General features: G+C 40.5%; 1 protein-coding gene across 1 annotated transcript; it reads left to right on the top strand.

Moving 5' to 3' along the window:
• Nucleotides 1-322: 322 nt before the first annotated feature.
• Nucleotides 323-11,304, top strand: CHR8 (chromatin remodeling 8). The gene is made up of 6 exons (XM_087387298.1): nt 323-470; nt 559-1,095; nt 1,246-1,663; nt 8,107-9,605; nt 9,767-10,222; nt 10,325-11,304. Exons 1-6 carry the CDS (start codon nt 384-386, stop codon nt 10,997-10,999), a joined length of 3,672 nt encoding a protein of 1,223 aa, XP_087243424.1. The 5' UTR covers nt 323-383; the 3' UTR covers nt 11,000-11,304.
• Nucleotides 11,305-23,593: the final 12,289 nt, after the last annotated feature.

Below are 23,593 nucleotides of genomic sequence, written 5' to 3'. Positions count from 1 at the left end.
TAAATTTTTTTCCCGCACATACACACCTTGTGCACACACCATGGCCAACGACGAGGGACCAATGGTGGCCTGCGGTTTGCATTGATATGCAGCAGAGGAGCTTCCCAAAGGGAGTCAAACATGGACAGCCAGCTGAGGGAAGGTATCGAAGAGCATATAAGGTAGGTGTAATGACGTGGCAGGTGCCATGTAGGACAAAGGGGAGTGCCAGGTAGGACAAATGGGAGTGCCAGGTAGGAATATGACGTGGAAGGTGCCACGCAGTACCATATTCGTGTGGAGGACGATTCATGGTCAGCTTCATTTTCTTCGTTGTTGTGTCTGTGTGTTGTAGAGCTTGGTTTCGCCATAGCTGCTCGATTTGCTTATTGTCTTTGCTCGCCATGAACAACCGGGATGCACACCTCTTATCTCGCCTCGGCGTCACCACTGCAACGGCTGAAGATGTCGAACGCGACGTCATCGCCGCGGTTCGTTCCTTTCTCTTTCTATCTTTTCTTTCCTTTCGGATTGTTGTTGCTGCCTTCCGATCCGCGCTGTGGTGGCTTGATTTCGCAGGCAGCACAAACCGTCAGGGAATCGGATTCTGACGCCCAGGAAGACGAGGAGATCCGATTCGATGCTGGAGACGATCTTCCCGACCGGGAATCGCAGATGTTGAACCGTCTGAACGCTTTAGGTCAGGAAATAGATGCGGTTGCAGCGGGCCTGGAGTCTTTACTGCAAGAGAACGGTGATGAAAATGATGCAGAGGATGCGGAAGGAATTGCCCTGGAGCGCCCTTCTGATAAGAAAGAGCGCGAACTCCAGCGAGCGTTGGGCGAAGAGCGGCTAGCAAGTCTGATGAAAAGGAGAAAACAGTTTTCGGAGCAGTTGGGAATTCTACAAGCTCGTCGTGAGGATGGCACAGAAGATGCTGTTCGGGCGCATGGCAATGTTGGAATTCAAGATCGTGAAGTGGCGTCCTCATCTGCAAGCGGCAGAACAGGAACTGCAAAGGGAAAACCTCGACATCACGGGAAAGGAGCCTTGGTCATCTTGGACGACGATGACTTTGATTCTGCTCTCGAGGCAGCTTCTGGTCTTGTAGAAACTGTAATGTGCGCTCCTCTTCGTTTGTTTTTGCTCTCCTCGCCCAAATAATTGCGTGCACGCAATGAATGCAGATAACCTTTGCATGGGAATAAATAGACCAACTAGTTGCCATTTAGCATGTCTTGATTTGGGACAGTTCTGAACTTTCAGGAACGAGACCGGCTGATACGTACTGGTGTCGTTACTCCTTTTGATCGCTTGAAAGGCTTTGAACGCCGAGTTGAAAGAGTACCAAGTATCTACTCCATTCAGAATCGCGCTGAGAGTTCTATTGCAAATGTTGCTGCCTCCATGGCGGCCATTGCAAAGTCCAGGCCAACGACAAAATTGCTGGATGCAGCGCAAGTGCCGAAGCTGGCACCTCCGACTCGTGAGTTTCACAGGCTTCGGAGAATTCAGAAATCTGTTGGTCCCAAGGAGAAGTCTGATAATACATCAAAGGAACAAGCAACTAAAGGAAAGAAGAGGAAAAGACCCATGCCTGAGAAGGAATGGAGGAAGGGACAGAGATCTCATAGCGACGATGAAATAAGTCCTCATGAGCATAGGTCAGAGGAGGTCACAAGCGGTGAGAAAATATCCGTCAAACAAATGTTATTTCTGAATGCTCGTTGATAGCCAAGGTTGGGGGCAGTTACTGCATTAGTAGCCTTCATACGTGTGTGTTCAATTTGAGCTTGTTTGTCTCTGTTCTATCTAGTGGAATTTCGGGATGACGTTTGGATTGGATATCGTACATCTGTGTTTCTAGTGACAGCCTTTTTATATGCATGTATGAAGCTGACTTAGATATAGCAGCATTAGATAAGAACCACCTGAAGCTGCATGAGTTTTATGGTGGTCAGTATCGAATATCCTTTAATAGAGATAAATCTCATTAAACTGGCGAGATAAATCTCATCAGTTTAATTTTTCTTTTTTGGGGGCAGGTTAGTGTCGTGTGCCAATTTGATGGGGCATGTTGATGTATCGTATCACTATATTGCTGTTATAGACATATTGGCACGATAAATATCAAACATTAAATTTGACGGTCTAGGCTGTTGCGATCAAGCAGTCTCGCTTTGTTGGATGTTTTGCCCGCGAGTTTAGTTGATCATGTGTTGGATGAGCTGTGACATGTATTACTATTTGAAGACATTTTAATTTTAATTCAGTTCTTTACTTAGCTCCTTAGGCTTGAAGGTTGCTTATGAAGACCACCCGGAAGCACAAATTGAGTCAGAAGGTTTTGGTAGAGCTATGAAATCACCTTACGTTCATATGGGTCAAAAACTATGATAGTTTTCAATACGACTATATCATTTTGTCATGTAAAAGTTAAATCTGTGGCAATGCTACGTGGCAAGGAGCTATGCATACATTTTTGCCCCTGATCAGAATAAAACCAGGTCCAGGGAGCTCTCCGTGGATAATAGGCACCTGATATTTGGAAATACGAACATATGAGGAGCGGAAGTGCAAAAATGTGCTATGGAGCTTGAATAGATATTCAAAAAGGGGGAAAAATCTGCTTCGTGGAGGATTCTCTTCAGGGTCCTATGATTGCAGTATGCTCCCATCCTACAAATGTTGGGCTCCCTGTTGAAGCCCTTGAGATTACCACTAATGTGGGCATCCCACCTTTGTGACAATGATTATCCAGAAGAAAGACTTCTTGGTCCCAAGCTTTCGTAGCCTGGCGCCAGCAAGCATCCATAGCCTGCAGGAGAAGATTGCTTGAGTTTTGTTTGCTCTATGGCCGGCAAGCATTTTTGACCTGCTTAGAACATTGGCCTTCAGCTTTTCCTGTTCAGCTGGCAATCATCTACAGTTGCTGCAGAAAATTAGTCTCAAGCACTACCACAAGCTTTGATGTGTTTCCAATGAAGATCCAGGACATGATACAGAAGTTGATCCTGGACAAGATTGCCTGGGTTTTTTTGCTTGCCGCTAGTTCTCACAAAGTTCTACAAGTAGGCAAGTGGGAAATCAAATATCTTCCTGCACATTAAGTATTCCATCACTTGCTTGCCCTCAGTAGAGTTTGCTTTTATCGTTTGGCATACTAGGTCGCTTTTGTTGTGTGTATGGATGCACCAATTGCTTAAGTGGTTGAGCTTGTGACAGACCAAAGAGGGAGGAAAGCAACAAGCTTTGGGAATTGTTGAGTGCAATTTGAGATATGGTGGCCACTTTTCTGTTTGAATGAAAGCACCAGTTGCTTGTCGGGGGTTATGGTATGCTTTTTAAAAGTACTAAATCATGTGTTTTCCATGTTCTCTGCAACAATGGGCCAGCAGATGTGGTGGGAATTGTTGAGTGCAATTTGAGATACGGTGGCCAAGTTTCCGTTTGAGTGAAAGTTCTGCTCTGTTTTTTAAAAGTAGTACTAAATCATGTGTTTTCCATGTTCTCTGCAACAAATGTGATGTGATGGGCCAGCAGATTTGCGTTGGTAGACCCCCTCAACCAAGCCACAGTCCCATGTTTTCTTTGCCACTAGCAAGGATCCATGACCTGCACAAGAAGGTTTGCTTGAGTGTTGCTTGCTCTATCTCCAGCAAGCCTTCATTGCCTGATACAAGGATTGGCTTCCAGTCTTTGCTGATCAGCTATTATTGATGGCTGCGGTGACAGAAAACTGACTTTAAATGCCTGCCTACTGTAGAAATTGATTGTGTCTGCTGGTGTACAAAGTCGACTTTGGTGGTATGTAATGGGTGCTTCAACTACTCCAGTAAGACACAACATGCGGATTTCAGTTTGAGAGGGATACTTTCAATTGCATTAGAGTACCAGTTACTCTGTGGGACACACAGAGTGGGGACATCAATAGATCCAATGATCCCGAAAAGGATTTTAGTAGACCTTGATTTGAACTTGGATGCTACAAAGGTTTACACTTGATGATTCAGATAGGTCATCCTGAGGTATGGTCTGTAGTGGTATGGGACACTACATATACTATTGTGGATGCATCAGAATTCCTATGTGGCAGGGAACTCAGAAGCAGTACCAATAATAATTGGTACCATTAGCAAAGCTGATAACTTTGCTAAGAGTTAATGAAGTTCTAGTTGAGAACTTCAGTTGTTTGATACCTTGTTGTATCTGCATTGTCTATAGGTGATGTGTGTTTGAAAAGACATACGCAATGGGCTGTTGTCACCCAAAGGATATTGGGGAAAGTGATGGTAACTTACCATATTATTTTTGGTGAGTCACATTCAACTTTCTGTTAAGAAAGTTATATAGTGCTGTAACCTGATTTCATCATCTGTCAGGTGCACTAAATTCTTTGATTGTACCTGCGGGTATTCAGATGGATTGCAGTTCAGATCCTACCCTACAGATATTATATAGAATCCAAAGTCTGAAATAAGAATTGGTATACTTGGGCACGACTGTGATAGATTACAACACTAATTCTAAATCTGGACTGAATCAGAATTAGAACATTCAATTGGATTTTGAATGTAAGTTACTCAAAACCTCGAAGGAGAATTAAGGATGTCGGATCAATTTCTGCGTTTACTCACGAGATTGAGGAGCTAATACTTCTCCATTTACCATGTGTGGGTAATGTCTTGATTCCAGAATGCCCTTGAAAGGATACCTCACAGATACTACCATAGTCTAAGAATAATTTATTTAACTGTTCTACCTTGATTTATGCCAGCATAAACCTATTTTAAGTGGAAGAGATTGTTATCTATGACTGGGCTAACTAGGGTATAGGCTTACCAAAGCCTAGGGTTGACTAACTGAGGATCTAGCTACACCCACTGTTGGGCGCTGATGACGCCAGTGGGGATGTCATAGTAGCTAGTCCCTGCTATGCGTGATGGAGTTTATGGTTTTCAATCTTATGAGTGACTATCGTGAGATTGAAACTGCACTATGTTGTGTTTTTAGAGGATGAGTTTGGGAATGTTCCTGGATTCATCTAGGTATATGCTTCTGCTGTATTAGTAGACATGCAAATTTCACCTTGTGAAGTTTTCGTCCAAGTTGCGGCCTGCTGGTATTGCAATAATTTTTTCTATCTTAAATGGTGCGTTGCCCTATCAGCTAGATTTAGATGCTCGTTTGGGAGAGACTAAAATGAAATCGTTTAGACTTCACAAGCAGTTGTAGCTTGAATGAAGAGTTTTTGGACTACTTTTCTCCTTTAGTGCTAGCCTTCGTGATGGCTGAGTCTGCCCTTCACCTCCGGAGTGCCGACAGAACTCAGTACGAAGACTTTGTATAAATGGATGCTCAAGTATGTGTGGGTGTGTGGATGTGTATGTGTAAGAGCATATTTTTATACTATGGTCTACACCCACTGCTGGGCGCTGATGACGTCAGTGGGGATGTCATAGTAGCTAGTCCCTGCTGTCCGTGATGGAGATTATGGTTTTCAATCTTATGAGTGACTATCGTGAGATTGAAACTGCACTATGTTGTGTTTTTAGAGGATGAGTTTGGGAATGTTCCTGGATTCATCTAGGTATATATTAGATCTAATGGTTTAATTCGGGGCTAGGAATAACCTAGGGTTGTGACCGGAGCTAGCATAGGTGAGGTCTATACATTGTGGATAGAGCTGGCCGCACGACATGGCTGAGCTATACTTGGCAAAGGGTGGTGACAAAGTAAAGTAAAGTTACCTTAAGCATGCATGCTTAAGTATAGGCTTATAGCTAAAGATAGCCAAGCCAAAGTTACTTTAGGCATGCATGCTAAAGTATAAAGATAGCCAGGGTGTGGTCATGCCAAGGGCTCATTATCAGGGGTCCGAGGAGTGCGCTCCTCCGAACTAGACCTAATGGCCTAGGAGCAATAGCTAGAGGAAAGGGCATGTGGTATAGGTTGCATGCTTGGGCTTCGAGGCTGGTTGGCTCTCTGTGCTAGCTCCAACCCTACGGGTTTTTTACGAATGCATTGCATGGTTTGATTGGACTTTGGTTCGAAGTTGTACCTTACTAGGGGTCTAGGGTTTACCAGACTTGGATAGGGGATGTTTTAGAAAGGGCACTGAGAGGGGTTTGAGACATTGAGAGAAGGTTAAAAGAGAGCAAGGGGTGAGGGTAAGGCAAGGGCATGGGCTCTTATAGAGGGCTTAGAGGAGCCAAGGTGGTAAAGAGAGGGTTGAGAAGGTTCGAGGTACAGGAGGAGACATGGAAGACATGCGGACGGAGTTGTGGTAGTGTCAGGTCGGTCTTTAGGGTTCTTAAAAAGGCGCCTCACGGGAGCACCATATAATTAGGTGCCCTTATGATTAGGTGTGTTCCATAAGGCATGGAATGCTTCAAACAACAGCTCACGAGACAAGGCCTATCTATTAGAACAACCTCAGCTTTTATCCATGACATAAATGCGGATTCTACATAATGGTTGGAAATACATATTTGTGGTATTGGACCCCACCAGAGGATGGCCACATCCTTGAAGACGTGAGTTCTCATAGGGCCTTGGCCATATGCTTGAAGGCAAAAACTCAAGTGCAAGAGAAACATGTGGAAGTAGTTTGCTCCCGGTGTGTTTACGAAAAAGTGCCTTAGTAAGGAAAAGAATACTGTCTCAAACGCTTTAGATAGCTTTGGCGTTTGACTTTTTGGGTGGGGTTGACAACATCTAGAAGTAACGTCGCATGCATCCTCTATTCTGTCAGAAGGCAGTGGACTCGATTCTATTGTTGGATATCTTTCAATGGGAAGAAAGGGGCTTTAGTAGGTTATTCAAAGAAAATTGGATTAAACACCAATGCAAACTATTTAGTAGGTTATTCAAAGACAATTGGATTGAACACCAATGCAAACTATGTAGGAAAAGAAAATTCATGGTAGTGGGGCACTAGGACATGTGGTGGTAAGGCATATGGCCATAAACATATGCATGGTTGAAATGGAGTGCAATTGGGAGCACTTTGCCTTTCAATGTTCAATGGAATGCCTAGAACTTCTTAAAGCTGGACCTTCACTTACTTGCACACATAAATTTTACACTTCAGCCACATGTGGAACACATAGCCCCCACCTAGATAGCTCCATAGGGAGGCTCATACCATACATGCATTGTATTTCAGCCTGCTCTGAGTCATAATTTCAGTAAGGCAAATACTTTTATGCAAGGGAGAAATCCATTGTCTCCCCCTTAACCCCCCCGGGCGCCCACTCTTCTCTCTCTCTCTCTTTGCATGCCCCTGCACATGCACACTCCAGCTCAACTTTACGTTCTATAGCCCATAAATAGCAAGAAGCAAGAGTGAACTCAGCAGCTTAAGCCATGCCTGCTGCAAACAAAACGTCATAGGGCTTTCAAATGGTGGAATTCTGAAGCGAGCTCTCTTTTCGGCTTTTACAAACCAAAAGCAACCAAAGGCTCAATGCCTTCACAAGAGCAATGCTGTCATATGAGGTTGATATTTTCTCTGTAAATGCAACCTTTTTCTCTTATATGACAGACAGTAAGCAGCATTTGATGCTTGGTCTTTTATGATTAGAATGTAATTTTGATAAGCCAATGCTGTTGAGTTCTAAAGTATGGAAGGCTGTTTATGTTATGTGCATTGGAAGGAATGGTCGTTAGTAATAGTAAGATTTTAGAGTCCATGAGATCATTTTGGTTTCCAGGTGACTTCACTTGTTGAAAACAATACTTCTTGAACCAAAACAAGCTCATTGTGTGTTGAGTGTATTGTCCATTGTGAACAGGAAGAATGTTAGGGGCTTTTGCTTGGTAGGTTGAAAAGTCAATTTTGGCTATAAATAAAGAAAAAATTGTCCATCCTATGACATTGATGAACAAGTTTTCCAAAGACCCTTTCACCAGAGGGCTTGCATCGTTCTGTGCTTTTGCTGTGTTATGATTCAATGCTGTCTTTGGATTTTCTGTTGCCTTGAAGGATTGGCTGGGATTCAAAAGCCATGAACAGCAAATAGTTTGCTTTATATGGAATGTGTTTCTTTTGTGTGCTTGTGTATGAGGATTTTAGATGATCTAGCTGGGAATCCTAATCTAGCTCTTATTCAATTCTCGAGACAGGAGCTGAAGATGATGAGGTTGAAGAGGTTAAGCATACCACAACTCCAAAGGTGTCGGAAGGTGACCAGGGAAATACAGGGGATGATGTGTTGCTAGAAGGAGGGCTGCGGATTCCTTCAAACATTTATGATAACTTGTTTGACTATCAGAAAACAGGAGTCAAATGGTTATGGGAGCTGCATTGCCAGAGAGCGGGAGGAATTATAGGAGATGAAATGGGTCTTGGAAAGACGATTCAAGTCATTGCTTTCCTTGCTGCTTTGCATCACAGTTGCATTTACAAGCCCAGCATTGTGATCTGTCCGGTAACTCTTCTAAGACAGTGGAAGCGAGAAGTGCGCAAATGGTATGGGTTGTTTCAAGTGGAGATTTTACATGATTCTGCAGCATCCTCCGTTAAAGGCACATTTAAAAGCAGAGGCGACAAAGGAAAAGGAGATGGGATTCAGGGTGAGGGAGAAGATGGATATGCAAGTGAGGAGGAGAAGGAGCTTTTAGCATTGAAGCGTCTGAACAGATGGGATGCATTGATTGAGCGGATTGTGCAAAGCAAGTCTGGGCTTTTATTGACAACATATGAGCAGTTGCGGATTCTAAGGGAGAAGTTGCTGGACATTGAGTGGGGTTATGCTGTTTTGGATGAGGGGCATCGCATACGAAATCCTGATGCTGAAACAACTCTTGTTTGCAAACAGTTGCGGACAGTTCATCGTATCATAATGACTGGAGCTCCAATTCAGAATAGGCTGACAGAGTTGTGGTCTCTTTTCGACTTTGTTTTTCCTGGGAAGCTAGGTGTCCTGCCTGTTTTCCAGGCTCAATTTGCTTTACCTATTTCCATTGGTGGATATGCAAATGCCACACCCTTGCAAGTCTCAACTGCCTACAAATGCGCTGTTGTCCTGCGGGATTTAATTATGCCTTATTTGCTCAGGCGGGTAAAATCTGATGTGGATGCCCAACTTACCAAAAAGACAGAGCATGTTCTTTTCTGTAGCTTATCAGAGGAACAGCGCTCAGCTTATCGTGCCTTTCTGGCAAGCTCTGAGGTTGAACAAATTTTTGATGGAAATAGAAACTCCTTGTACGGTATAGATATATTGCGCAAAATTTGTAACCATCCTGATCTATTAGAGAGAGAGCACAGTGCTAACCACCTGGATTATGGCAATCCTGAGAGGAGTGGTAAGTTGAGGGTTGTGGCACAGGTTTTAGATTTATGGAAAAGTCAAGGAGACAGAGTTCTTATTTTTTCACAGACCCAACAGATGCTTGATATTATTGAGAATTATATGATTAGCAAAGACTATAGTTACCGAAGAATGGACGGCTCAACTCCTGTAAAGCTTCGAATGTCTTTGGTTGATGAATTTAATGAATCATCTCATGTCTTTGTCTTCATTCTTACTACAAAAGTTGGGGGCTTGGGAACTAATCTGATTGGTGCCAACAAGGTCATTATTTTTGATCCCGACTGGAACCCTTCTACGGATATGCAGGTGCTTGCACAAACAAAAAGTATGCATTTGATGCTGATGGAATGATAGCTGTAGTGAAGTGTTAATCGCTTTTCTGTGCAAGTCAGTAACAGCCTTTCTGTGTTATTGCTGGTCATATTCGACATATTCTGATTTTGTTGTCCTTGCTTGGGATCATGTAGGCAAGAGAGCGGGCATGGCGAATAGGTCAAACTCGGGATGTAACAATCTATCGTCTCATAACAAGAGGAACAATTGAAGAGAAGATCTATCATCGGCAGATATATAAACATTTCCTTACAAATAAAATTTTAAGGGATCCTCAGCAACGACGCTTCTTTAAAGCACGGGATATGCGGGATCTTTTCACTTTGAATGATGAAAAGCATGAAACCAGAACAGAGACATCAACATTATTTGCAGAAATAGAGGACATAGATGTGAGCAACCAGAATGAGCAGGCTCACCCTCCAAAACAGGTCTCCAGGTCAGGAAAGACGAAGAACAAAATAGAGGAGGAAGAGGATCCGGACGTCTCATTGAGTGCTGGAAAGGGAAAATCAGATGTTGGAGATGATGAACCTCAGGAGGATGAGTCTCGAATTTTGAAGTGCCTGTTCGAGGCTAATGGAATTCATGTAAGTGTTCAGTTGCTTCTTTTTCCAAATTGGCTTATCCATATATTGCTGCTTGCATCTTCTTTATTATCATTAACTTTTCCACTTCCTGTGTTTATGCAGTCAGCCTTAAATCATGATGCTATTGAGTCTATGAACGAATTGGACAAGATGAAGGTTGACAATGATTCTGCTAGAGTTGCCCAACAAGCAGTAGAAGCAGTGAGGCAGTCTCGCATGCTAAGAAGTGGTGACAATGTGGCAGTCCCAACATGGACTGGGCGTTCAGGGGCTGCTGGAGCTCCAGTGGCAGTGCGCCGCAGGTTTGGTTCAACAACTAATCCACGATTTATCTCGTCCTCCACGTCATTGGGAAATGATGGATCCTTCTCTACTAGAGGGGCAAACTATACAGCAGATGTTGCCCCAGGTTTGGCTGGCACTTCTGTTGGTAGAGCCTTACATTCTACAGATGTCCTTGCCCGCATTAGAGCAGGACAAGTAGGTGCACAAGTGGATAGTCTCAGGTCTCATGGCGTAAGGGCTGGAGGTAGACCAGGAAATGGCAGGTCTACCCAAACAGCAATAGATTCTGAGGTGCTTATGCAGCAGCTGCGTGCATTCATAGAACACAGTGGGGGAAGTGTGTCCTCAGCGCTGCTCGTAGAAGAATTCAGGGATGTGGTGCCAGCTAGTGGTGCTCCTGTATTCCGGCAGTTATTGAAGCAGATAGCAATTTTGAAGAGAGAGGGCGGTACAGAGGCAAGGTGGGTGCTGAAAGCTGAGAATGAACAGTGATCTTCTGTTCACATCAACAGAAGGTAACGATCTTGAGTTGGAAGTGGTCTTTTGTAAGTAAAGGTGGTAGCTGGGGCTAAGACAAAAGAGCTTAGAAACCAAGCTTGCTTGTTTTTTGGGAGGGTCTCACATTAGCTGTAACTCGTCAGAGAGTTAACTATTTTTTGGCACTGGAGCTGGACTTCAGAAATCTACCTGGGGTTGAGCACATATTGAAAGATTTTCTTTTTTTGTACATAGCGGATTTAAATTCTTTTATCTATAAATCCTCTCCTGCCTTCAAAAATGTCCTTGCTTGAAAACCTGACTAGGTGATGTTATAAAAGATGGTTTGGAGAACAAGTTATGCAAGTTATGAGCAAGGTTCCTCATTTAATTTTTTGAATTTACTCAGTAGAAGATGAGAGAATGGCTTAGTTAGACAAAATGCTATTCATCTCTGATTTTTTAATGGTCTGGTGCCCTTCTTTGAACTCCCAGGTGTACATACTGCCTCTCTGAAGTGTTTTAAGATTCTTAAATTGCCTTGGCACTCTAATTTTGCCAGGCACATTTTTAGTGAAAAAAATGATTAAGAAGCATGTAATTATCCGGCAGGTGTGTTTAAATAAATATCTCGCACATGGCAAAAACATGGCAAAAATGCTGCTAACAGTTGCATAATAGTATCAAGCATTGACTGTTGATAAACAATCTGATGCTTTTAGTGACCTGGTTTAGTAGCAATCCATGAAGCCTTTTTTATTTGCACACTAGCAACACAGATTGACAGCTCGGACCCATGAAAAGAGAGAAATGCTATGTTATAGTGGACTGTGCAAACCCACAATTGTGAACTGCGCAATGAAAAAAAAAAAAAGTGCGTGCACGTTATAATCGTTTTTGGAAAGACCAAGCCCAAGAACCTGTGCATAAAGAAAAATTTCCAAGAGAATGATTGTAGTCGTGTTTCTGCCTCATTGTATGCAAAGGCATTGCGGTTACGCCAGTTGCTCCCACGAATGGAATAAGGAAATTCCTAATCAGAACCAGACTTGCGCTGATCTGCAGGAAGACTTGTCAAAATCCCATATATACCAGAAAAATTGTCAGTTGATGGAGTGTAGGCCTAAAATATCAATGCAAAGGACCTTGGGAACAAAATTGATGTTCCAAAATACTGTTCTACGTATACTGAAATATGGGTTTGGAGCAAAATTGATGTTCCAAAATACTGTTCTACGCATACTGAAATACGGGTTTTCTCCTCTTTCCAATATGCAAACAATCCTCTCCATTGATAATGTTATATGGTCTCAATTTGTATTCATGACCGCCTTGCATCCATACTATTGATATCAATAGTGTCTCTTCATAGTTTGTTGAATACAGCCACCATCTCATAGTGCCCCACAAAAGTGGCTGTGTGAGAGAGAGAGAGAGAGAGAGAGCCAGCCCACAAAATCAGTCATTGATGAGAGCCAATTGTATCAACAATGCAGACAAGGCAAGCCAACACTTTAAATCATATAGCATCACAGCCAACAATTGCAAAAATGTCAAAACTATTAGAGGTATTTGAATATCGTAACCTTGGTTTTACCCATGTTGACCTTCGTATTGTGGCCCTGACAAAAACCCTATAGGGCTAGCAATTGCATATGTTTGGCTATATTTGAGATTAGCAAGACATCATTAGCATAAAGGAAATGGGGATGAGAGTCTATGTTCGTGTTATCTCCATTCACCCACAATATACATGAACAAGGCTAGATTATCATATATCATCCAAAATGAGTGGGGGGTGTGGGCGTCCATATAACATCTCGTTGGAATACCTAGGGCCCAAAGTCATGTGATGAGATGGGCTTGTCATGAAGTAGCAATATACTCTATGTTTCAGGTGCCTAGCCTTCCTAACGAGGGGTTTAAGTGTGAAGATGTTATCCAAAATATGGATCGATCTTGTTTGATTACTTGACCATCTGCATGAATGCTTTCCTGTTTGACATACTCGTGTGTATCTCAAGGGCTAACCCACATACCAAGTGACCTACCATGACGATCCGATAGTTGCATGTGTCATTGGGATACCTTACTTTGTCGATCAAAATACGGAGTTAGAGAGTGTCATTGAAAGCTTGGCCAAGAACTTTTTCCTCTAGGTCTTCCACCTTGCCCCAACGTCGTCTTGTATTATTTAGCTACTATTAGGTCATTTTCCCTTTGCAAGGGATGATGGAAATCTCTTGGGCGATTGCTAGAAAGAACAATTACCCAATGGTGTATTGAATATGTTAACAAATACTATACGATACACACATTTAAATACATACATATCTTGAATAATTTAAATGTATATAACACACACATACCTCTATAGGGTACACACACACACACACACACACACACACGCGCGCGCGCACGCATGCACACTAGTTTAACCAGTATGTGTTTCCTTCTGTACATATATTATTCTCCTTTTTTAGTCTATAAGTGCATGTAGAATGATCAAGAATCTGTTTTCAATAGTCCTTATCATAAGAACGATCAATTCTTTATCATATGTAGTATAATTGCATTCTGCTGGTTTTAACTTACGGTGCTCATATGCTGAAGGATGTCCATATTGCATAATTGCTCCAACTCCATAACCACTAGCATTTGTCACAACCACAAAGAATGGTCTAGAGAAATCTGGTAGTAGCAACACAGGATGTTTTGTAAGAGCTTCTTTCAAAGTTGCAAAAGATTTTCCTTTTTTTTTTGGTCAGATATCTTGACACTCGAATGAAAATATTTAGCTTTTTTGAGAAGTTCTGTCAATGAATGTGCAATGAATGTAAAATCCTTGACAAACTTCTTATTAAAGCTACATTATCCTAAGAATGATCTCAATTCATGTATATCTCTAGGTTTAGGCCATGTGACTATACATTCGATCGTCTTTGGGTCTACATGAGTTCCATCGGATGATACTATGTGACCCAAATGCTCTATTTGATCTTGAAAGAAACTACTCTTCTCAGGATTTATATATAATTGATTTTCTTTCAAGAGTGAAAAGACTAATTTTAGATGTTCCTTGTGTTCCTCAATGTCTCTACTAAAAACCTAAATATCATAAAAAAATATCACTACACAATTTTGGTGCTGAAGGAAAATCCGATTCATCATTCTAAAACTACTTGGAGCATTAGTCAGCCCAAAAGACGTAACTAAGAATTCATAATGCCCTGTTTGAGTTCAAAAAAAGAGTCTTGTATATATCTTCTTCTACCATACAAACTTGATGATAATTGGATTTAAGATCATTCTTGCTAAAGACCTTGGCCCCTCTTAGTTTGTCTAAAAGATCATCAGATTAGATACTTTTTTTTCACATTTATTCTATTTAGTGCATAGTAATCAATGCACATTCTATAGGTTCTATTTTCCTTTTCGACCAACAAGATAGGTGCTCCATAGGTCGTATCAATCCTCTTTGTATTAATTCCTCCACTTCTCTTTGGATTCCCTTTTGTTCTATTTGATTGACTCTATATGGTGCCTTACAAGGTGGAGTATTACATGGTAGTATTTCATAGCTAGGATTTCTATGCTATGACCTTTAGGTCAAGAACATGATAAATCCTCTAAGAAATGATGAGAAACTGAGATAGAAGTTTTTGGTGAGTAGGCTTAGTATTTGGCTTGGTAGCCGTTACCGTAACACCAAAACTAAATAGGTTTTCTCACGGTTCCTAGTTACTCTCTTAGCTTGTGCACGTTTGAGTACAGGACTGATTTCAATTTTCATAAAACTCTTCAATCATATTTCATGTTTATCCTTCTTAATCCACATCTGACGCGAGTCCATAATCTATCTTAGGATTATATTGATGCCCCCAGGGAATCCCCAAGATGATATCGACTCCCTGAAGAGGTGCTACTAGAAAGTCTTGCCTATCTTTTAAGGGCTTAATTGAAATCTCTAAATTCTCGACTTCTGTAGTGTAGTTGTACTTCGTCTTAGTGAACACAGCTTTGATTTTATAGTGGGAAGGGACTAACTCTAGATTTAAGTTTGACAAAGCTCTTTCCGAGATAAAGTCATCTGTACTTTTCAAGATAAAGTTGTGTACTACCATTTTTAATGCAAAATAACAATGTATTTACCATTAATAAAACCTTTCATGTTCAAAAGTGCATGACAATTATACTTACCTACACTTTTGGACTAGCTTTACATTGTGTCACCGTCTTGCTTGGCTGCATTGTTGTCGATCGTTGGTATTTTGGCCATTGGATTCTTCTTTCTTTCTAGACATTCAGTTGCTATACATCCCACCTTGTTGCACTTGTAACATTGTATTTCTTTCTCCATGAAATTTCTGCCATTTGTCTTCAGAGGAGAATCTATTCTTTGTGGCACAAAACCAGATTTAGATTTGAATTTTTTATCAAACTTCCTCTTTTTATAGAAGGGTATGGATTGGTTCGAAATCTTCCCTTCTTTCAGCATTCCATTCTTTCGCTCGCAATTCATGGTGAGTGATATGGCAGAATTGAGTGAACGTGGATGGAACATATTAATATCGACTCTTAGTTGGACTTTTAAACCTGCTACATGTTTTCTCCTTTGATCTCTCTCACTCACTTTCTCTAAGGATTGTAACTATAGTAGGGTTTACCAAAACCTATGAGTATATGTAGAGATCGTTTCTTTATCAAATTATCTCCTATTGTTGCCTAGCTTTTGCCTTAAAATGCATTGGTAGAAAATCCCTCTTGATAAGCCTTTGAAAAGGCTTCCAGGTATCTGGTCATCTTCTACTATGCTTAGTGACGTTCCAACAGAGTGTAGTGCCCTTGATCCAAATGATTAGCAATACATTTGATTTCGTCTTTTTTAGAGAATTGCTCCCCTGAAAAACAATTGATAAATCCATGACAAAATAGTGCGTGCATCTTTCTTCCCACATCAAAATTTTGGAATGTAAAGGCTTTTCTACTTATTTTGTTTTCTTTCTTTGAACTTTGTGATTTAATTATGACCTTTACTATTTTAAGGATGTGATTATCTTTAGAGTCATAATCAAATGACTCATCACCAGATGAGTGTCTTTTCCTCTTCAATAAGTGACATATACTATTCTATGATCAGTAAAAGGGTAGATGTACGTCATTGTTTAATCACACGTCAAAGTTTTTGATTTGGGTTCGTAGCTAGTAATGATCTAATATGTATTTCCTTCAGCTGCTAGAAAATACATAGAAGATATTATCTGACATACCAACTATTTTTCATTATCTATAAAAGTAATTCCATAAAGAAACTACTAGAGCAAAAAGCTTGCCACCACCGAACAATCATGCCTTCCCTCTTGCTTAGCAAAAATATCATATGCTTTTTCTTCTCTTTAATTTTCTTCAATTCAGTTCACATTAGTAGAACACTTTATCGAAGCATACCATATGTACTCAAGCAAGCTATGAGGATACAAGACCTCTGAGTAATTGTATTTCTTATTTCATACATACCACATGATATATACGTCTTCTTATCTTTATTAATGCACATAATCATGCTTATTTAATCATAACAAACTCTTAGCTCACATAATGGTGCTTATTTAATCATAACAAACTCTTAGGTCACCTAGATTATCCTAGATCCCATATAGGCTATCATTTTTTATTCTCCTTTCATGGTATTTTAATATGATCTATCACTCTTCTTCAGATTCAAGTATTCCCTTCTATCGCCATACCATTCTTTCTTGTCTCTATATGAGTACTTCTATAAGAGTGAGAAAAATAAAAATATCAGAAAACAGAAATATGGGAATAGATACATATCTCCTTTGTCCTTCCATATGTTTGTTTGCTTGGTTGAGCCCCACCAATCAACTTTCTTTTGCTTCCTGTTCAATCGGTCTGATAACTTTGTGGTTCAAAAGAGATTCCTTGCAGAGCCTCTCTTTCATAGTGACCTCATCATATACAACTTAAAAATAATAATTAAGTAAAGCAAAGAAGAAGGATAAAAGATGTATCTAGAGATGCCTTGCTTGTGTCTTGTCACAACGCTTATATGCTTGATTATGTCTACTAAGCTGATAAGAGAAATTGCTGATTGTTATCGAAGCAATAACATGCATATCATGCATCTATTTGTCCTTGTTTCATTTGTAGCTCTCGATTCGTAATTTAGTCCCATTGCTTTTTTCCAAATAGCCATGGTCTTTCACTTAGGAGAACGACATCCGGGTTGCAGTTTTCATACAACTTCCATTCTTGAAATCATATGATGCTACTATTACTTTAAATATCATTAATTATATAAGAATATGAATCTTTACTATCCTCATGCCCTAAGGTTAAGTCATCTTTGGTCATGGGTGTTCATCTTCCTATCCAAAGACTGCTTCTACCAATTCATTGGACAGTAGGTAGTGAAAAGAAACAATCATAAATTTCTTACCTGAAGTCAGAGTATATTGATCCAGCCACTCAAAAGAATTAGTGCATACCCTTTGAACAAGCCAACGTGGACCGTTTTTGTCAATCGCAATTGTAGCATCTATTTTCAAAGCATCTTTGATAACTTTTGCATACAAACTCAAAACATAGCGATCAAGTAGTCGAAACGATCAGAAAGAACGTTATGAGAATGACTGTGTCATCAGATTGAAGAAAATGAAGTTGCTTGCCTTCCGCAGTCAAGCTAGAGCGTAGCCAGGCTCTGATACCACTGTTACGAAAACTGAAATCAAACATGCTCACATATTCAAGATTTACCAAAAACCATAGAAACCAAGAACTAGGAAACAAGTTAGGGAGAGAAGAGAAAGAGAGAGAGACACTGCATGGGGTCCAATCTACCCCCCCTAGATGGTGGCTCTTGCTTCCCATCTAGAGTATTTATAATTGTAATTCCAAAAAGCAAAGAGCCAATAATAGCACATCCAAAAGCATCCCTTGTCCACAATTAGAGGGATTGCACAACATAGCTCCACGAGCTTAAAATATCACAAGGCTTAATATGCCCTCATCCACAATTAATAAAATAAATTAGCCCATGGCTTAAAATTCATTACTTTACAATATGGCCCATGGCCTTTGATAAACAGCCATTAGATACTTCGAGCAATCCAAATCACCTTCACCATCTCCGTTCCTCGTTATCCAACTCATCCTTTGTACTCAAGCTACCAGTTGTGTTAGTTGTTACAATCAATTGATGAATCATCACACCAACTAATCCCAACACAATTGTACGCTTGATATACAAACATCAAAATACACACCTTGCGACCAATTGCAATAACACCAGTAACACTAGTGACATTAGTATTAACATGGAATCACCCACAATACTAACCATCTAGGCTGGCTACTTTGCCATAGTCACACTTCACTAAAATAAAATAAAATTTATAGCAAGAAATATTGAAAATACAATTCCGTAACACTAGTATTCAGAATCAACTATGCTTTTTGTCTTTGTTATGAAGATACTTTGTTGGTTTGGCTTTGCACTTCTCAAGATGCCAACTTGTGATTGCCAAATTATTGTTATATTGGAGCTTCCCTTGAAATTCTCTTAGAAGTCCCCTCTTTCTCTTCCTCAAAAAAATCTTTTTAGAAGCCTTAGGACTAAGGCTCTCTCGTTTGGAGGGGTATAAATACCTTTGAAAATCTTGAACCTTGTTACCTTAGGCTTTGAAGTAGTCAAGAAAATCTTTAACTTTGAAGAAGTGAGAATTTTATAAATTGGTTCTCTATCATGAACTTGTGTCATGACTCATGTGTATGGGCAAATGCAGAGCTATAAAAGTGCACAGGTGCAGTGGACCAAGGCTTAAAGTTTGACAAAACTGGAGTGCCTCAGGATCTATGGAGCACTCTAAGGTGGATGGGACCTATGTGGAAACATAATGAAGAGAGTGCTCATGAAATGTGAGTTTACATTCCATCACGTCCCCTTAGTGCATACCTTGCTACTTAAGGTGGTCAAGTGTGGTTTTTACATGTCAATACCTCCCCTGGGTGCTTTCATAGCTACTCTTAGGTGGTCAGACTTGATTACAAACATGTGGGCTAAAGGTGGCAAGGCTTTTGCTTCTCAATACATGTTGTTGATGGCGTTCTCTTCTTTGCTTGATGTAGTTTGATGCATGATGCTTTGTTCTTCTTGTTCCATTAATGCTTTATGTATGGATGCCATGCTTTGTGCTATGGTCATCTCATGCACTTGTGCTTTTTGCATGCTTTGTGCATTCATGCATTGCTTTTCCATTTGTTGCAAAGGTCTTACCATGAGCTTTGTTTTGCTTCAATGGTAGTGTCTAATTGCTAACAATGATTCTGATTTTATAGGCGCGTAGAGCTCAAAAAGACAATCACTTTTTCTTTTTGGAGCGTGTCCAAATTCTTCCAGGATTGGAAGTTATCACTTGTTAAAGTTTTGATAAAAAAAGGGGCCATTGATGATGTGGCATAGGGATTCCCATGTTGCTTACAAAGTGTGCTTGTGAAGGGACAATAGTGCTTAGGTGGCACTATGCTGATGTGGCATTCAACTAACCTTAAGCCTAACCTCACCTTGGTGCGTTTAGTTGACCAGACTTGGATCAGGTTACCCTAATCTACCACGTGGCCAAATATGGACCAAGCCTCACTAACGAAGCCTATCCTTATCTCCACATCTGGTCGCTTGGAGTCGTGAGCCCCGCCATAGAGGTTATGGCCGACCGTCCGTCATGGAGATTTTTGATTGTGAAGGTCACGTTGCCTGCTGGAGCTTGTAGCAATTGTGCCGTTCGTGTGTGTGCTCAGCCGTGTCTATCCTGGTTGGTTGTTTTGTTTACAGGTTATGTCTCGTGGAGGTCCGAGTCTACAGGAGCCTGGCTGTCGTGAGCTTTAGTCTCCTTTGGACTGCTGTGTGTAGATGAGGCAGAGAAGTCAGAGAAGGCGTAGAAGGTTGTTGTGTGTAGCCCGCAGAGGGTCGTTGGCACTGTACAAACTACACTTGACTTGAGGTTCGTTGTGGCTGGCGTTGGCAGGAGGGCTTTGTTGGAGACAAGCTTTGGAGGTGCCAAGTTGTGTGCGCCACTGCCGCTGCTTGCCGCCAGACACCAGTTGAGGCAAAAATGCTGCAGCTTGCAACAAAACTGCACCAGCTCAAACTACGTTCCTACCATGAGTTTGGGCTTGTGGATTTCTGCTACACGTCAAAGCAATGAGCTTGTGGATTTCCACCATGCAAGAAACGGATTGCATCCAGCAACAACAAGCAGTAATGTCGGATGCCGAAAGGGAGAGATTGAGTCTCTATTGCAGCTCCATGAATTTAAAGAGCCGATTCAATAGCATCAACCATTGGAGCGGGCGATTGTTTTTGCTATTGATGATTGCGTTGAAGCTTGCGGAGGCTACCTTCGTGTGAGGCATTGAGCGCTAGAGTTGATGGTAGAGGTACTGAGCATGGGATGGGCTAGGAACTATTGCTTGTGATGATTGTGTTGGAGGTTCTTGCAGGAGCCGCTTCTATCGGTACAGCCTATGGAAGTCGTGCTTGCATGTATGAAGGCTGTAAAGTTGTAGCCTCTACTGTTGCTTGCTTGCCGGCTTGCTTTTGAGCCTTAGTCTTGTTTGTGTACTTTAGACTAAGGTAGTCTAAGATTCTTGATATGGACCGAAATTCCTCTCACAGAGAACACTCAAGAACAATGCTCGCGATCCAGAACTAAAACTAACCTAGGGGAACTCATAAGCTCCTAAGGAATGCCTGCAACTAATCTAGGAGACTAGACCTAAGCTCCGATACCATGTCAAAGCTGGAGTGCCTTAGGATCTATGGAGCACTTTAAGGTGGATGGAACCTATGTGGAAACGTAATGAAGAGAGTGAGAGTACTCTGCTGTGAAAATCCTAAGTCCTTTGTTGACATCTAAGAGGAACCCATACAACATAGCCATAAAGAGGCCACAAGTTACAAGAAGTAGATCATATAACTCAAAGCCATATGGTGTTAAAAATGTCTTTAAGTATTGACATGAATGGATACTACCATGATATTAAAAGTTGAGTTCAATTGATAGATGTACAAAGTAAAGCATGGATTAGGCACGATGTGTTCGCTATGATAAGGATAAGGGTTGTAATAAAGTGAGAGAAGCATTGGAAATGCTCTACTTTAAGTGAGTGGAAACTGTCCAATAGAATAAAAATTTGCATAGCATTGGGAATGCTGTACTTTAAGTGAGTGGAGCATTGGGAATTGATACTTTGCCATGAAATATATTACAAATATTACATCATCACATATTCGTATCAAAATTCTCATCACAGAAGGTTATATTTCCTAATAATCACATCATCACACATTCATATCATAAAATTGTGTGCATGAAATAAATATATAAATATCATGACTAAATGCCACTTAAGTAATAAGTCAAAAATTGGTGTATAATCAACAAAAACTACATCATGATTCATACATTGCAACAAATAAATGTTAACCATAATATTCATGGAGTAATCAACAAATAATCAACAAAAACTACATCATGATTCATACATTGCAACAAATAAATGTTAACCATAATATTCATGGAGTAAACAACATCATGAGAATATGCTCCTCATGCATATATATAAATACAACATCATACATGCATCACAACTCTTCTGATGCTTCTAGTGGAGAGTGTGGCAACTCTTCTGATGCTTTCAATGGAGGCTGTGGGGCTCTAGATGTACACTCAGTCTCTACTTCTTCTGTAGTATGTAGTGCTTTCGGAGTAGACTCAGTATCCTCTTTCTTAAATGCAAGCGGAGGCTGTGGCAACTCTTCTAATGCTTCCAGTGGAGGCTGTGGTGCTGTAGGTATACACTGGGTCTCTACTTCTTCTGTAGTGTGCAATGCATTCATAGTAGACTCAGTCTCCTCTTCCTTAAATGCAAGCTCTGATATTGCTTCAGTTGCATGTTGTATTCTAATGGCAGCAATTAGGTCTCGAATGATTTCAACCCTAAACAATTGTATATCCTTCTCTGAATATTTGAGCTCCAAAGAGTCTTCCGATGAGATCTATGGCTTAAGTGATAAAATTTCTTTGAAAATCAACATGCAGTTGTAGGCAACTCTCCACCCACAACTATGCCCATCTTCCTGCTCTACTACTAAACGCTTTTGGAAGTCTACCGAGTCTTTGTACTGTCTTGTTTCTCTGATAGCAGATACCAACTTCTCAATCGACTTGCTCATCATGACATATTTAAAAAACTTAGTGTGTCTATTACATAAGGTGCATAATATAGAAGTAACAACAGATTAATAGAATACTTACGTTTGCACTGAGCCATGAAAGCCTGCAATCGAGTTAACAAACCAACAATAGTTGTCTTCAAGGTCCCAAACCACCATACTCCAATGTTCCCTACACGAATAATTAAGAACCATTATTATTTAACACAATGTTGCCAGTATAAGATGAAAATAAAGGTTGCCATGATACTTACATCTTGTGATATGTCATAAATAGGACTCGCACGCCATGTAAATGTAAAGGCTGTAACCATTTACAAACATCGGCTATTGTCTTTTTGGTATCGCTAAGTATAGGAGAAAGGAGGGAATCCAACATATACACACGGTTTTGTATGGCTCTACCAAATCGTGAGATAACTATACTGCACCAACAAATAAATGAATATTAGCTTATTAGATTTAATCAAAATATTGAATTATCAAGTAGAGAAAAAGTTTGTATCAAACCTGAGAATGGCCATCATAACGTTGTTATTGACCTCATTTGAAGCTCTAGAGAGGATTGAAATCTCCTCTCCCTCAAATTCAAGATACTGAGGTCTATGTTGAATCATAACCCTAACATTAAAAGAGCTTCCCAATTCTTCCAATGAAGCCATGTTTATAGAGTTGAGGTCTTCTATCCCCTTTGACTCTTTGACGCCATTTATTTCACACTCCTCTGAGCCATTATCTATTTGCCTTGTGGAGGGTCCATAATGTCGCCCTTAATGATTGCTCGAATGGTACATGTTATAAATGCATAGAGATGCAAATCCGTATATGTTGACAGTGTGGTGTCATTTTGTATCTCAAAAATTTAACCAAGTACCAAAAAGCAATTGTAGCCCACCCTCCATCCACAATTATAGATGTGGCTATTCTCTTGATGTGATACCTGACATGTTATATACTCTATTTGTTGTGCCAAGTCACATTGCCGCATTACTGTGTCGATAGCACCTACTAACTTTCGAGCTGATCTACACATCAAAACATATAACAACAGTGAATATGTGCATTGCATATCAATCTACATGTTAAGAAATGACAACAAGTGTAGTCTATACTTACTCTAACATAGTGCCATGGATGGATGTCATTGAGTTGGCAAAGAAGCACTTCTTCACAAGGATGTCCACGACTACCAAACTCCAATGTGAGCTGCATTATCAATAAAGAATAATTACTGTGTTTGAGATAATTCTAGCAATGCAATAGAAAAAATAAGTAGAGTTTGATGCTTACTTCTCATAATATGCTGTAAAAATAACTCGTGCGTCATTCATAGGAATGTGCTTCAACCACTTGCA

This window comes from Dipteris shenzhenensis, chromosome 16 (genome assembly GCF_047967505.1).
Source record: "Dipteris shenzhenensis isolate YYH24624 ecotype China chromosome 16, Dip_SZ_1.0, whole genome shotgun sequence".
In the NCBI taxonomy this organism is placed as follows: domain Eukaryota; kingdom Viridiplantae; phylum Streptophyta; class Polypodiopsida; order Gleicheniales; family Dipteridaceae; genus Dipteris; species Dipteris shenzhenensis.
The sequence above is the reverse complement of the archived record's forward strand: the minus strand, read 5'-3'. Positions and strand labels throughout refer to the sequence as shown.